Here is a 13,681-nt window from a genome sequence, read left to right as displayed (position 1 = left end):
TCCAAAGCCCTCCAAGTAACACGTCACCATTGTGAGGTTTTACAAGATTGTTATGCTTTAAACTGTCTCTTTGATTTAAGACGAAATGGAATAATGAAGATAGTCACGTGATTTGCTGTGAGCTCTCCATGTGTGGCTTGGTTACCATGGAGACCGGGAGCACAGATTGAGACTCACTGAGAGCAAAGTGCAACATGCAACGTGAAAATATCTGAGCTGACCGTGGCCAGATTTTCAGAGCTCTTTGGACAGAAAGAGCACCTCATGGAAACAAAAGTTTGCAGCTGGTGTGATCAGCAGAGAGGAGGAGGTTGCTGGTCCTCTGTTATCAGGAAGAATGCAGAAGACAGGATGGTCCCTGGTCACAGGGATTCATCCTGTGGCAATCGAAAACATCTCGGGAAAAATTATCCTGGTGAAGCCAGAAGAATCATAGAATCCTTACAGTACAGAAAGAGGCCATTCAGCCCATCAAATCTGTACCGACAACAATCCCACTCAGGCCCTATTCCCAGAATCTCCCTGACACTAAAGGGCAACTTAACATGGCCAATCAACTTAACCTGAGCATCATTGGATTGTGGGAGGAACCCGGAGCATCCAGAATAAATCAATGTAGACACAGGGAGTATGTGCAAACTCCACACAGGCAGTCACCCGAAGCCAGAATGGCCCGGGTCTCTGGCACTATGAGGCAGCAGCGCTAACCACTGTGCCAGCTTGCTGCCCATATCACAACATGGACCTCGCCGTTGAAAGTCAGTTTGGGAATTCTCAAGAGGGTTGAGGGTGAACTTTTGACAATTGTTGTACTTTACAACTCAGCATACTAGGGAGACATGATCCCATTAGAAACTGGGAGTGACGGTGGGCTGTTTCTAAAAAGTGTACTGTGAAGTATATGTATAAATGTGGCAAGTGGTTATCAGTCATGTTAAGATATCAATAAAAGTTCTCATTTCTGTAGTTTAGATTATTAGTAATTTACTAGGTAATGTTCAGGATTAGTTTTAAGTTATTTGACACTTAAAACTTGAAATCATGTTGTGCGATACCATTAAGTCAGTTACATCTCGTGTTTAGCACTGCTGCCTCATAGCACCAGGGACCCAGGTTTGATTCCCGGCTTGGTCCACTGTCTGTGTGGAACCTGCACATTCTGCCCGTGTATGTGTGGGTTTCCTCCAGGTGCTCCAGTTTCCTTCCATAGACCGAAGACTTGCTGGTTAGGTGCATTGGTTATGATAAATTCTCCCTCAGTGTACACAAACAAGCACCTAAGTGTGGCCACTCGGGGATTTCACAGTAACTTCATTGCAGTGTTAATGTAAGCCCACTTGTGACAACAATAAATATGGTTAAACTTAAACTTATCAGTCTCTACAGGGATCATAATACACAGGAAGTTATTTCTATGATATGTCTTATTGTTATAAAGTCATGCTTTCTTTAAAGAAAATATAGGTTCCAAAACAGAAAGCAGATTTTCAGATGAAGATCCTCAGCACAAATTAGAAGTCTGTGGATGAAACATTTGTTGAACTCCTTCATGATATATTACTCCAGATAGCCAGCTAGTGATAAATCTTGAGCCTAGTCTTTACTCGCTTACAAGATTTCCTTCACTGAGACACACATTACAAATTTGCACCTCTTAACCCAACACAGTTTCAGTTTACTCCTTGATGTAGAAAGCCACAGTTAATGCATGCCTGAATGCAATTAAATATTCAGTTACTATCAAATGGATACCTGAAACCTGTGACTATTTTTATTCCTGTAAATTATTATCTTCAGTCCATTTACAATCCTCTGAATCATAAATACTTTACTGAAAGGATTGCGCACAGACTGCAAGAAGGTTCATGAATAATGTGAGCCTATTTATCTTGGATTACCTCCCATTCGTATTGGAGGTCTGCCCTTCGAGATGGAATTGGTTGACATTAGGTACTCATTCCTGTGCTATAGGGCAAGGCAACCCATATCTTAGCCAAATCCAGCTCAGCACCATGTACTGGACTCCTTGGAATTTATTGTCCATATACTTTACCAGCTTATTCATTTCCTATAAAACTCCATTTCCTTCTTCAAATAGGAAACATTAGGCTTGGATTATATAAAATTCTTTATTCCCACAACTATATTTAATTCATCATATTGTAAACTAGTCCTTCCATTTAATTATTCAAGAGAAAGATTTGCAAAATGGATGTTAAGAAAAAATGGAAAATATTTCTTCAACCTCACAATGTCAGTATTGAAGCCTCACCTACCACCTCCAGGATTCCCATTGGGGTTGCTAGCTGGGTTATGGTAAACTAACAGAAAATGGGACAAATTTTCTAGTGAGTGGTAATCACTGTCAGATTTGTACTCTATTCCTTTCTGTTTAACCCTACTGAGCTCCATGTTTTTCACCCAGAGACTTCCCAACTGGGACACCTGAGAAATGTGGACTGTATCTGCTCCTAGCATCCTTCCCCCATAATGTAGGAGTGTCGGCGGAAGTCAAGCTATGCTTCCTCCAAACCACCCCCCCTCCCCCAACCACCACCCCTCCACCCCAGCACTGTTGTTGTATTCTGGTAAATGTAAATGTCTCTTTGTTTAAATGGCATATTGACAAGCTAGGGTGAGGAGGCCAGTGTTCAATGTGAGCAGCGTAGAGTCGTGAGATCACAGGTATGGTTACCCAAGAGTTATAAATGGTTTTAATACGTTTTCCCTTTCCTGGGTAAATAATCTGCTAAGTGAATCTGAACCATCTGAAGTCCCTGACTTTAATAAGAGTTTCAGAGGATTTCATATTCAAATAATTGCCCAATAGAAGTCAAAACATCATGGTCAGTTCCTGAGTAGTCAGTGCATGGGGATTTCCAAAGAGTCCCCAATATGGTACAAGCATCCTTCAGCCAGATGATTTGGGCCATTTCCTGGGTATTTTCATAAGGACTTAAGAACATAAGAAATAGGAGCAGGAGTAGGCCATCCAGCCCTTCGAGCCTGCCCCGCCATTCAATAAGATCATGGCTGATCTGAAGTGGATCAGTTCCACTTTCCCGCTTTCTCCCCATAACCCTTAATTCCCTTGTCTATCAAAAACCTATCTACCCGTGACTTAAATATATTTAGCGAGGTAGCTCAACGGGCAGAGAATTCCAGACATTCACCACCCTTTGAGTGAAGAAGTTCCTCCTCAACTCCGTTCTAAACTACCCCCCCTTATCTTGAGGCTGTGCCCTCTAGTTCTGCTATCCTTTCTAAGCGGGAAGAATCTCTCTACCTCTACCCTATCCATCCCCTTCATTATCTTATACGTCTCTATTAGATCCCCCCTCATCCTTCTAAACTCCAACGAGTACAGACCCAGTCTATTTAGTCTCTCTTCATAGTCCAACCCCCTCATTTCCAGTATCAGCCTAGTGAACCTGCTCTGCACTCCTTCCAAGGCCAACATATCCTTCCGCAAGTGCGGCGACCAAAACAGCACACAGTACTCCAACTGCGGCCTCACCAGTACCCTGTATAGTTGCAGCAAGACCTCCCTACTTTTATATTCTATCCCCCTCGCTATAAAAGCCAACATTCCATTCGCCTTCTTGATCATCTGCTGCACCTGCAGACTGGGCTTTTGTGACTCGTGCACAAGGACCCCCAGCTTTTCACCTTTTAAATAATAATCCCTCCTACTATTATTTCTGCCAAAGTGGATAACGTCACATTTGCTAACATTATACTCCATCTGCCAGGTCCTCGCTCACTCGCTCAGCCTATCCAGATCTCTCTGCAGACTTTCCACACCCTCCACGCAATTTGCTTTTCCACTCATCTTCATGTCATCAGCAAATTTCGTCATCCTACACTCAGCCCCCTCCTCCAGATCATCTATATAAATGGTAAATAGCTGAGGCCCCAGCACCGGTCCCTGCGGCACTCCACTAGTCACCAACCGCCAACCAGAATAGCACCCATTGATACCAACTCTCTGATTCATATTAGACAGCCAATCCTCTATCCACGCTAACACCTTACCCCCAACTCCGTGCACCCTAACCTTCTGAAGCAACCTTTTATGAGGCACCTTATCAAACGCCTTTTGGAAATCTAAAAACACCACATCCACTGGTTCCCCTCTGTCTATCGCACTAGTCACGTCCTCATAGAAATCTAATACATTCGTCAAACACGACTTCCCCTTATGAATTTTCATTGTCTATAAAATGGAATAATCTATGATGCTGGGATTTTAATTATTAAGTATTTCAGAGTAGCATGGTGGGGGGGCGGGAACACAGTGCCACAGTGGTTAGCATGGCTGCCTTACAGTGCCGGGGGTTATGTTCAATTCCAGCCTTCAGTGACTGTGTGAAGTTTGCCCTTTCTCCCCAAGTCTACGTGGGGTTTCTGTGGGTGTTCAAGTTTCTTCCCACAGTCCAAAGATGTGTAGGTCATTAAAGTTGACCATGCTAAATTGCACCTTAGTGTCCAAAGATGTTTAGATTGGGGGGATTTGACATGATAAATATTGAGGTTGCGGAGATAGAACTGACTCTCTCTTTCGGAGATTCAGTACAGACTCGATGGGCTGAATGGCCTCCTGCACTGTAGAAGTTCTATTATTCAATGGGATACTAAAAGTTATTTGCCTTATTTGTTTGCCACATCCAGTGTGAATGAGGCAGAGGTAAATACCTACGAAAAAGAACGAGCAGTAAGGATTTGATACAGAAATACGAAGCAAAGATAAACAATCCTTCTGCTTTGGATGATAACGTTCCAAGGTAAACATGCTGCATTGTTGATAACAAAGGTGTCTTCACAGATAGGCATTGCTTGACTTACCAAAGTAAATGCCACTGATAACATGAAACTGTGCACAAGTAGTTTTGTCATAGTTGATTCTCCAGGTTTGCGCTGATCACTGGGAAAACCTGCAAATACGATGGAACAGAAGATGAAAATATAAATTTACATAAAGCATAAAGCACAGAAGGGGGCCATCTAGTTCAACTACTTCATACTAGAGTTTACAGTCCACGACAGCCTCTCTCCATTTTACCTCACGTAACTGTATCAACATAAACTTCTATTGCCTTCTCCAATGTATGCTTATCAAGCTTCCCCTTGTACTTGTATTTGTGATATTTGTTTCAACTATAGTCATAATGAGTTCCATATTCTCACCACTTTCTTTGTAAATATGTGGGTGGTATGCTGGCATAGTGGTTAGCACTGCTGCCTCACAGTGCCAGGGAGCTGGGTTCGATACCTGGCTTGGGTTATTGTTTGAGCAGAGTCTGTACTTTCTCTCCGTGTCTGCGTGTGTTTCTTCTGGGTGCTCTGGTTTACTCCCACAATCTGAAAGACGTGCTGGTTACATACTTTGGCTATGCTAAATTCTCCCTCAGTGTACCCAAACAGGCACCCGAGTGTAGCGAGTAGGGGATTTTCACAGTAACTTCATTGTAGTGTGAATGTAAACCTTTTTATGACACTGTTAAATAAATTATAAACTTTAACTTTAAAAGATGATTGTTAAAAATTCCCTTTTTTTTAATTACTATTTTACATTGAATTATCCCTGAAGCCTCATTCTACTGTCGGGAAACCCGTGACGGGGGTATGCCACCGGCAGGACCAGAGAATGTCACAGGGGATGAACGGCCAGAAAACTGCAGCCTGTATCTCTTAATAATACATTCACCATAACTGCACACAGTGGTCTAACAAAGGTTCAATATTTAGTACAACCTCTCTGACTTTCAATTCTAGTCTTCTAAAATACACTAGAATCATGGAATCATAGAATCCCATAGTGCAGAAGGAGGCCATTCAGTCCATTGAGTTTGCACCAACCACAATCCCACACAGGCCCTATCCCATAACCCTATGCATTTACTGTAGCTAATCCCCTGACACTAAGGGGCAATTTAGCATGGCAATCCATCTAACCCATGCATCTTTGGACTATGGGAGGAAACCGGAGCACCTGGAGGAAACCCACGAAGACATGGGGAGAATGTGCAAAGTCTGCAATGACAGTGATCCAAGTAGCAATCGATCCTGGATCCCTGCACTGTGAGGAGGCAGTGCTAACCATTGTGCCACTGTGCCACTCCTGCACTTGGTTCAGTTTGTAATGCAGGACTTAAATATTAACATTTCGTCTTCCATGACACGCAGTCTCTTAGTTCTGGTATCATCCTGGTTAATCCTTTCTTTTAAAACCTTCTCCAGTGGCTTTATGTCCTTTTTATGATGCAGAAACCAGAAGCTTACACATTTGATGTGTGATTTAAATAAGGTTCAATAAAAGTTTAACCACTATCTTTCAAAAATTAAATCCCAGTGACGTGTTTGTTTTTGTTTTGGCTTTATTAACCTGCGTCACTACCTTAGTGATTTGTGCATCTGTACCCTGGATCCCTTTGATTCTCCAGCCTATTTAGATGCTTATTTTCTAAGGACCTCCTAATTCTTTCTAACAAAATATATTGTCTTATGCTTATCTCTATTCACATTCATTTACCAATTACGTGCACATTTTATAAGCTTACTTCGTGTATTTTGTTGCAGTCCACAGTGTTAAATACACATCCCAATTTGATGTTGTCCATAAATTTTGGAACTTTTGATTCCTGAATGCAAATTGTTTATGTAAACGGTGAACAAGCCTGGTGCTGGCACCGATGCCTGCAAAACATCCTTCCCACCTTTTACCAGTCTGTGTAATTACCCTTAATCACAACCTCGGTATTCTGTTCAATAGCCTCTTGCTGGCCATTCTACTACTTGTCCCTAACTCCACATATTCTGACCATTCTGTATTATTGATCTGATTTGTCCCAGCTGATATATTACAAAATAATGGTTTATACCATTATTCAGCAAACTTTAAAGAAAAGACAAATATCTTTCATCGAATCCATTCGGCCCACTGACCCTGCACTGACAACAATCCCGTCCTATACCCATAGCCTGCTCATTCCCCTGACACTAAGGGGCATTTTAGCATGGCCAGTCAACCTAACTCACACAGATTTGGACTGTAGGAAGAAACCAGAGCACCCTGAGGAAACCCACGCAGGCACAGGAGAGAACATGCAAACTTCCACACGGATGTTGCACAAAGCTGGAATTGAGCCAGGGTCCCTGGCACTGTGAGGCAGCAGTGCTAACCACTTTGCCACTGTGATTGCGAGAGAGACTGTATTCAATCATATTAACCCTGCATCACTTCAATAAAGAAAGTTTGATCACATTAAAAGAATGGGAGCAGGGTGGAAGATTTCATTCTTTACTAACAGATTTACAATTTAATCACACAAACCACACAGAGAAAACCTTCCTCCTCCTTATAGGATACAGAATGGACTATGGCATCATCCGTCCTCAACTTGTTCTTGTAGCAGATATCATTATACACCATGGAGAGTATATATAATACTATTCAGAGGTTTGTAACCTTGTGCCCTTGAGTGTTGGCAATCTGGCTGTCAAATCCCAAGGAGCACAGTCCTCCTAGCACATTTTTTATAGTTATTGCAGTTTTCCCAAAAGCTGTATTTATTACTACTGCCCAATTGGTAGACAAATGCATTACTAGAATATTACAATCATTTGGCATCATCTATTTGAGACAATGCAACAGGCAGAGAATTCCAGAGATTCACCACCCTTTGAGTGAAGAAGTTCCTCCTCAACACTGTTCTAAACTGGCACCCCCCCCCCCAACTTATCTTGAGGCTGTGCCCTCTAGTCCTGCTGTCCTTTCTGAGCAGGAAGAATCTCTCTACCTTTACCCTATCCATCCTTTTCATTATTTTATACATCTCTATAAGATCCCCCCTCATCCTTCTAAACTCCAACGAGTACAGACCCAGTCTATTTAGTCTCTCTTCATAGTCTAACCCCCTCATCTCTGGTATCAGCCACTGCACTTCCTCCAAGGCCAAAATATCCTTGCGCAAGTGCGGCGACCAAAACTGCACACAGTACTCCAGCTGCGGCCTCACCAGTGCCCTGTACAGTTGCAGCAAGATCTCCCTGCTTTTATATTCTATCCCCTTTGCTATAAAGGCCAGCATCCCATTCGCCTTCTTGATCACCTGCTGCACCTGTAGACTGGGTTTTCGCAACTCATGCACAAGGACCCCCAGGTCCTTCTGCACCGTAGCAAGCTGCAGCTTTTCACCTTTAAAATAGTAATCCCTCCTACCATTATTCCTGCCAAAGTGGATAACCTCACACTTGCTAACATTCTACTCCATCTGCCAGGTCCTCGCCCACTCGCTCAGCCTATCCAGATCCCTCTGCAGACTTTCCACACCCTCCGCACAATTTGCTTTTCCACTCATCTTCGTGTCATCAGCAAATTTCGTCACCCTACACTCAGCCCCCTCCTCCAGATCATCTGTATAAATGATAAATAGTTGAGGCCCCAGCACCGATCCCTGCGGCACTCCACTAGTCGCCAAGATATTTAAGATATTCCTTAAAACCTATTTCTTTGTTCAAGACTTTGGTCATAAGATCAAATATCTCCTTCTATGGCCCAGTGTCATACCTTATTTTACAATGTTCATGTGGTGTGCCTTACGCTTAATTGGCCATTGTACTTCCATAGAACCATGGAATTATGACAGTGCATAAGGGGGCCATTTGGTCTATCGAGTCAGCAGCAACTCTCTGAAAGATCACCTTTTCCAGGTCCAAACCCTATTGTTTCCCTGTAACCTTGTGTATTAATCATGGCTAATCCACCTGACCTGCACATATTTTGGACTTCTATATTAATTTATATGGGTGTGTTTTAATGCCAATGCCAGTGTTGAGGTGTAATGATTAGGCCTACCCTTGTCGAAGATGATGGTTGCTGCACAAATGTGATCTGAATGTTACTGGCCAAGCAGTCCAAGCCTGGCTGTTGTTTAGGTTTCTGATGCATGTGAACATGTAAACATTGCAAATATCAATTACCGTTGTAGTGGGATCACAGTAACTGCAATGGAAAGTGCAAAGACCATTCTAAATTAGTTCATTTATTTGAAGAGCTTAAATTTTATAGCAATTCTGTCCAGTTTAGTTCCCAACGCTGTAAAACTTCAATTTCAGTTCAATTTAATTGAAATCTATTTTCGTGCAGAGATTGAAACACAACGAGTGTGTGAATGAGCTGTTGCTTGCTCCCTTAAGTTAAAAGATGTGAAGATAGATACAGAAAAACACCATGTAGTTGGAAGACTGTAAAGTAGATAAATGTCCATGTCTTATCTGTCAGGCTAAACAAAATGGTCTAACCCTTACAATAATGTGTGTGTGTGTGTGTGTGTGTGTGTGTGTGTGTGTGTGTGTGTGTGTGTGTGTGTGTGTGTGTGTGTGTGTGTGTGTGTGTGTGTATAGAGGAGTAGAGGTGGCCAAGATGATGGAAATGAGAAACTACAAGTGGAATATTTACAGAGAACAGGGGAGTCAGAAGAGAGTGGAGCCAGAGCTCATGAGTCCTACTTTGACAGTGTGTTTGATAAATATAGCACACATATTTAGACACTGAAGTTGCTTGCCCTGATGTGCAGCAGATGGCAGAGGTCACAGTACATTGCCTTCATATGTGGCTACATCAGGGAAAAAAAAATCTTTATTGCAGGCATTAATGGAGTCCATAGGCAGCTTCACTGAAGTCTGGACTGCGACTGAGCCCCTTTTCCCCTTTGGGAAATTGGTGCATTCTTTTCAAAAGCACAGACAGCAGCTCTCCAGGATTGGAGAATAACAACAGCTCCCATTGATATAATGCTTTTAATGTGATAAAATGTTTCAATTAGCTTCACAGGAGTGTTTTCAAATAAAATCTGATACCGAGCTTCATAAGGAGATATTAGGAAAGGGAAGATAGACTTGGTCAAAGGGGTAGACAAACATCTTAGAGGAAGAGAAAGGTTCAGTGGGGTATTTCGGAACTTAGGCAAATCAAGGCATGATATCAACAGTGGTTGGATGAAAATCAGGGATCTGCAAGAGGCCAGAACTGGAAAAGTGGAAGAGATTGAGAGTTGCTGGTAGGGAAGAGGTTGCAGAAATAGGGATGGACAAGGCATTGGAACAAACTGAAAACATGAATAAGAATTCTTAAGTTGACTGGAAATTAATGTAGATGTAGGGCCAATGGTGAACAACACTTGATAGAATTTAGGTGGCATTGCATTCTAGCCTGCAGATATTTAACGCTCAACTACTTGAGACCCAATAGAACTGCAGTACATGATGAATCAGTGGTCACCTCAGCATTAATGTGATATAGATCTCTCTCAGGATGGGAACATATGGTGGGCTCTGGCCAGGCATATTGAAGCATCACTTAAAGAACACTAAACTTAAGGCCATCTAAAACTCTGTTGCCTATTTCCTAGCATGCTCCAAATCTCAAACATCCAACACCCATCAATTTTAAAATTCCCATATTTGGTTTGAAACCTATCAGTGGCTTTATCTTTGCCTGTCTCTGTAACCTCCTTCAACCATTTCACCCTAACAAGATTTATATACTCCTCCAATACTGGATTTTTGTGCATCACTACTTTTAATCACTCCACAACTGGCTGCCTGAAGTCCAACCTCTGGAATTCCCTCCCTACACCTCTCCCCCTCGCTCTCATTGTTTAAACTACTGTGTTTCTGAACGGAGGGCTGTGACAAGGGACGTTCCTCAGGGATCAGTGCTGGACCTTTACTGCTTGCAATATGTATAAATGATTGAGGAAAATGTAACTGGTTTGATTAGTAAATTTGCGGATGACACAAAGGTTGGTGGATTTGCAGATAGTGATGAGGACCGTCAGAGGATGCAGCAGGATATAGATCAGTTGGAGACTTGGGCGGAGAGATGGCAGATGGAGTTTAATGCAGACAAATGTGAGGTAATGCATTTTGGAAGGTCTAATATTGGTAGGAAATAGACAGTAAGTGGTAGAACGCTTCAGGGTATTGATAGGCAGAGGGATCTGAGTGTACAAGTACACAGGTCACTGAAAGTGGCAATGCAGGTGGAGAAGGTAGTCAAGAAGGCATATGGCATGCTTGCCTTCATCAGTTGGGGCATTGAGTTTAAAAATTGGCAAATCATGGTGCAGTTTCATAGAACTTTAGCGAGGCTGCACTTGGAATATAGTGTTCAATTCTGGTCTCCACACTACAGAAAGGACATGGAGGCTTTGGAGAGGGTACAGAAAAGATTAACCAGGATGTTGTCTGGTATGGATGGCATTAGCTATGAGGAGAGGTTGGAAAAACTTGGTTTGTTCCCACTAGAACAATGGAGATTGAGGGGCGACCTGATAGAAGTCTGCAAAATTATAAGAGGCATGGACAGAGTGGATAGTCAGAAGCTTTTTCCCAGGGTGGAAGAGTCAATTACTAGGGAGCATAGATTTAAGGTGCAAGGGGCAAGGTTTAAAGGAGATGTATAAGGCAAGCTTTTTACACAGAGGGTTGTGGATGCCTGGAATTTGCTGCTGGGATAGGTAGTGGAAGCGGATACGGTAGTGACTTTTAAGGGGCATCTTGACAAATACATGAGTAGGATGGGAATGGAGGGGTATGGTCCCCAGAAGGTTCGAGGTTTTAGTTAAGTCAGGCAGCATAGTTGGTCCAGGTTTGGAGGGCCGAAGGGTCTGATCCTGTGCTATAATTTTCTTTGTTGTTTCTTTGTTCTTAAAAGTCAGGCTTTTAGTTACTTCTCTGAATATCTTCTTTTTGGTTCAGCATCAAATTTTTGTTTTATGACACTTGTTTAAAGAACAATGGAACATTTTACAATATTAAAGGAGGTTTATGAGTTCGGAGTGCAAGCCAGTGGCAACATTCTGCATTATCAAAGGCCCTTTTGTTTAACTAAAACAATAAAGGTATACAATGGAGGCAACTTTACCATTGCATTGTGTGCTTGTTTTCAGGCACAAAGCAATGGTAAAGTCAGGTGTAAAGTGCTTAGCACGATTGGCGCCATTTTTCGACCAGCCTCTCGCCGGAATTGGGCGAGAGGCAGGTTAGTGTATTGAAATTTATGTAAAGAAGTGTTTACATGTCATTAGCGAGCCTGGCACTCAATCATCTGGGCTCGCCTGCCTTTATGGTCAGACAAGAAATAAACATATTCCCCATGAACGGGGAACAGTCGACTTGGCCTCACTGCTGGAACCGGAGGCCATTGAGGCCCCTGGGGAGGCCAAGGGCAAGGGGAGGTGACCCTTGGGCAGTGCCACACTGGCATATGGGCAATGCCCACTGAGCACCTGAGCAATGCACACCGGGCAGTGTTGGGGGCATGACTAATGGGGGCGTGGCTAATGGGGAGGAGTCAGTGGGACGGGGCTACTGGGGAGAGGAGACCTGCTCCCACTCTGCAGTGATCAGTGGGGGGAGGGATGGAGAGAGGGCCCACAAATCATTCAGCCATGATAGATAGGGGGAGGGCATTGGAGCTGCAAACAGTGGGGGAGGGAGGGACGGGGTCTGTGATTGGTTTGGGCAACTGGGGGGTGGCCAGCAAGAGCTGTACTCTGGGCTGTGGGCCCCGCGACTGCAGGGGGAGCTGCTTCAGGCTGCCTGCACCATCAGAGGCCTGCCAGCTCTCTCTTTGTCTGTCAGACTGCTGCTACTGAAAATGCGCATGTGTAGCATCAGAGGCCTGCACATGTGCACTACCTCCCTCTGCAGGCTTTCAAGTGCATTAAGCCCTGCACACAGGCTTCTGCAGCAAGCAACAATGGCCAGAATTTTTGCAGGCAGTGTGTATGGAAGGGCCCTAAAACACGCCCAAAAGATGGATCTGAAACTGTCCCAGTTTCAAGTCAGCCCAGCACTTAGACAAAAAATGGTAAAATATCGTCCAATGTGTCTACTGGTTCAATTACATAGTAATGATTCCATGACACTACCTGAAGAAAACCAAAGTTCTCCTTGTGTCTAGTTTAATATTCCATCAAAAAAAAACAGATCCATTCAGGTCCTTTGGCTTTTTCGATTGATCCATATTATGTGCAAGATGGCTCATATACATTTGAAGTACTTTAAGATATTTCTGAGTTGACTTAGGGTATCTTTCATCATTTTACTTCAAAGTACCCACAACCTTTTCAAATGCAAACAAACATTGGTCAAGCCAGCAATATTAATTTGTTATAAAATGATAATAAAAATACCAATAATAAAAGCAAATTACTGCAGATGTTGGAACCTGAAACCAAAAGAAAAGATACTCGAAAATCTCAGCTGGTCTGGCAGCTGTGAGGAGAGAAAAGAGCTGACGTTTTGAATCCAGATGACCCTTTGTCAAAGCCAACAGGAGAGCTTTGAAAGAAAATGCTTTGACAAAGGGTCATCTGGACTGGAAACATCAGCTCTTCTTTCTCCTCACAGTTGCCAGACCAGCTGAGATTTTCCAGCATTTTCTCTTTTGGGCTAAAAATACCAGTTCCAGGCAGGTCAGAATTGAAAGAGATTTGATAATTCCATGCGAACCTATCTTGTTTCATTTTTGTTCAACCATTTTAACCCTCAGTCATAACATGAGGCTAACACAGAAAATTAATTAAGGGAACACGATTAATTATCAGTGGAAGCGAGCCTAGAATGAAGGAAATTTAAAAACAAACATTAACAATGTTGAAGGCTCATAACT

General features: G+C 42.9%; 1 protein-coding gene across 2 annotated transcripts in view; it reads right to left on the bottom strand.

Annotated features, from left to right (window-relative positions):
* The window catches only part of calcr (calcitonin receptor), a 269,497-nt gene that overhangs the window by 173,423 nt on the left and 82,393 nt on the right, over positions 1-13,681 (bottom strand). For both annotated transcript variants that reach the window (XM_080216792.1, XM_080216801.1), the window contains exon 2: positions 4,846-4,934. In XM_080216792.1, the coding sequence (XP_080072918.1) occupies positions 4,846-4,896 (51 nt within the window). In that variant the 5' untranslated portion in view covers positions 4,897-4,934. The remainder of the gene's footprint in view (positions 1-4,845; positions 4,935-13,681) is intronic.

The sequence above is a fragment of the Carcharhinus amblyrhynchos genome, chromosome 2 (genome assembly GCF_965287045.1).
Source record: "Carcharhinus amblyrhynchos chromosome 2, sCarAmb.v2.hapA, whole genome shotgun sequence".
In the NCBI taxonomy this organism is placed as follows: Eukaryota; Metazoa; Chordata; class Chondrichthyes; order Carcharhiniformes; family Carcharhinidae; genus Carcharhinus; species Carcharhinus amblyrhynchos.
This window is presented reverse-complemented; position numbering and strand designations above follow the sequence as displayed.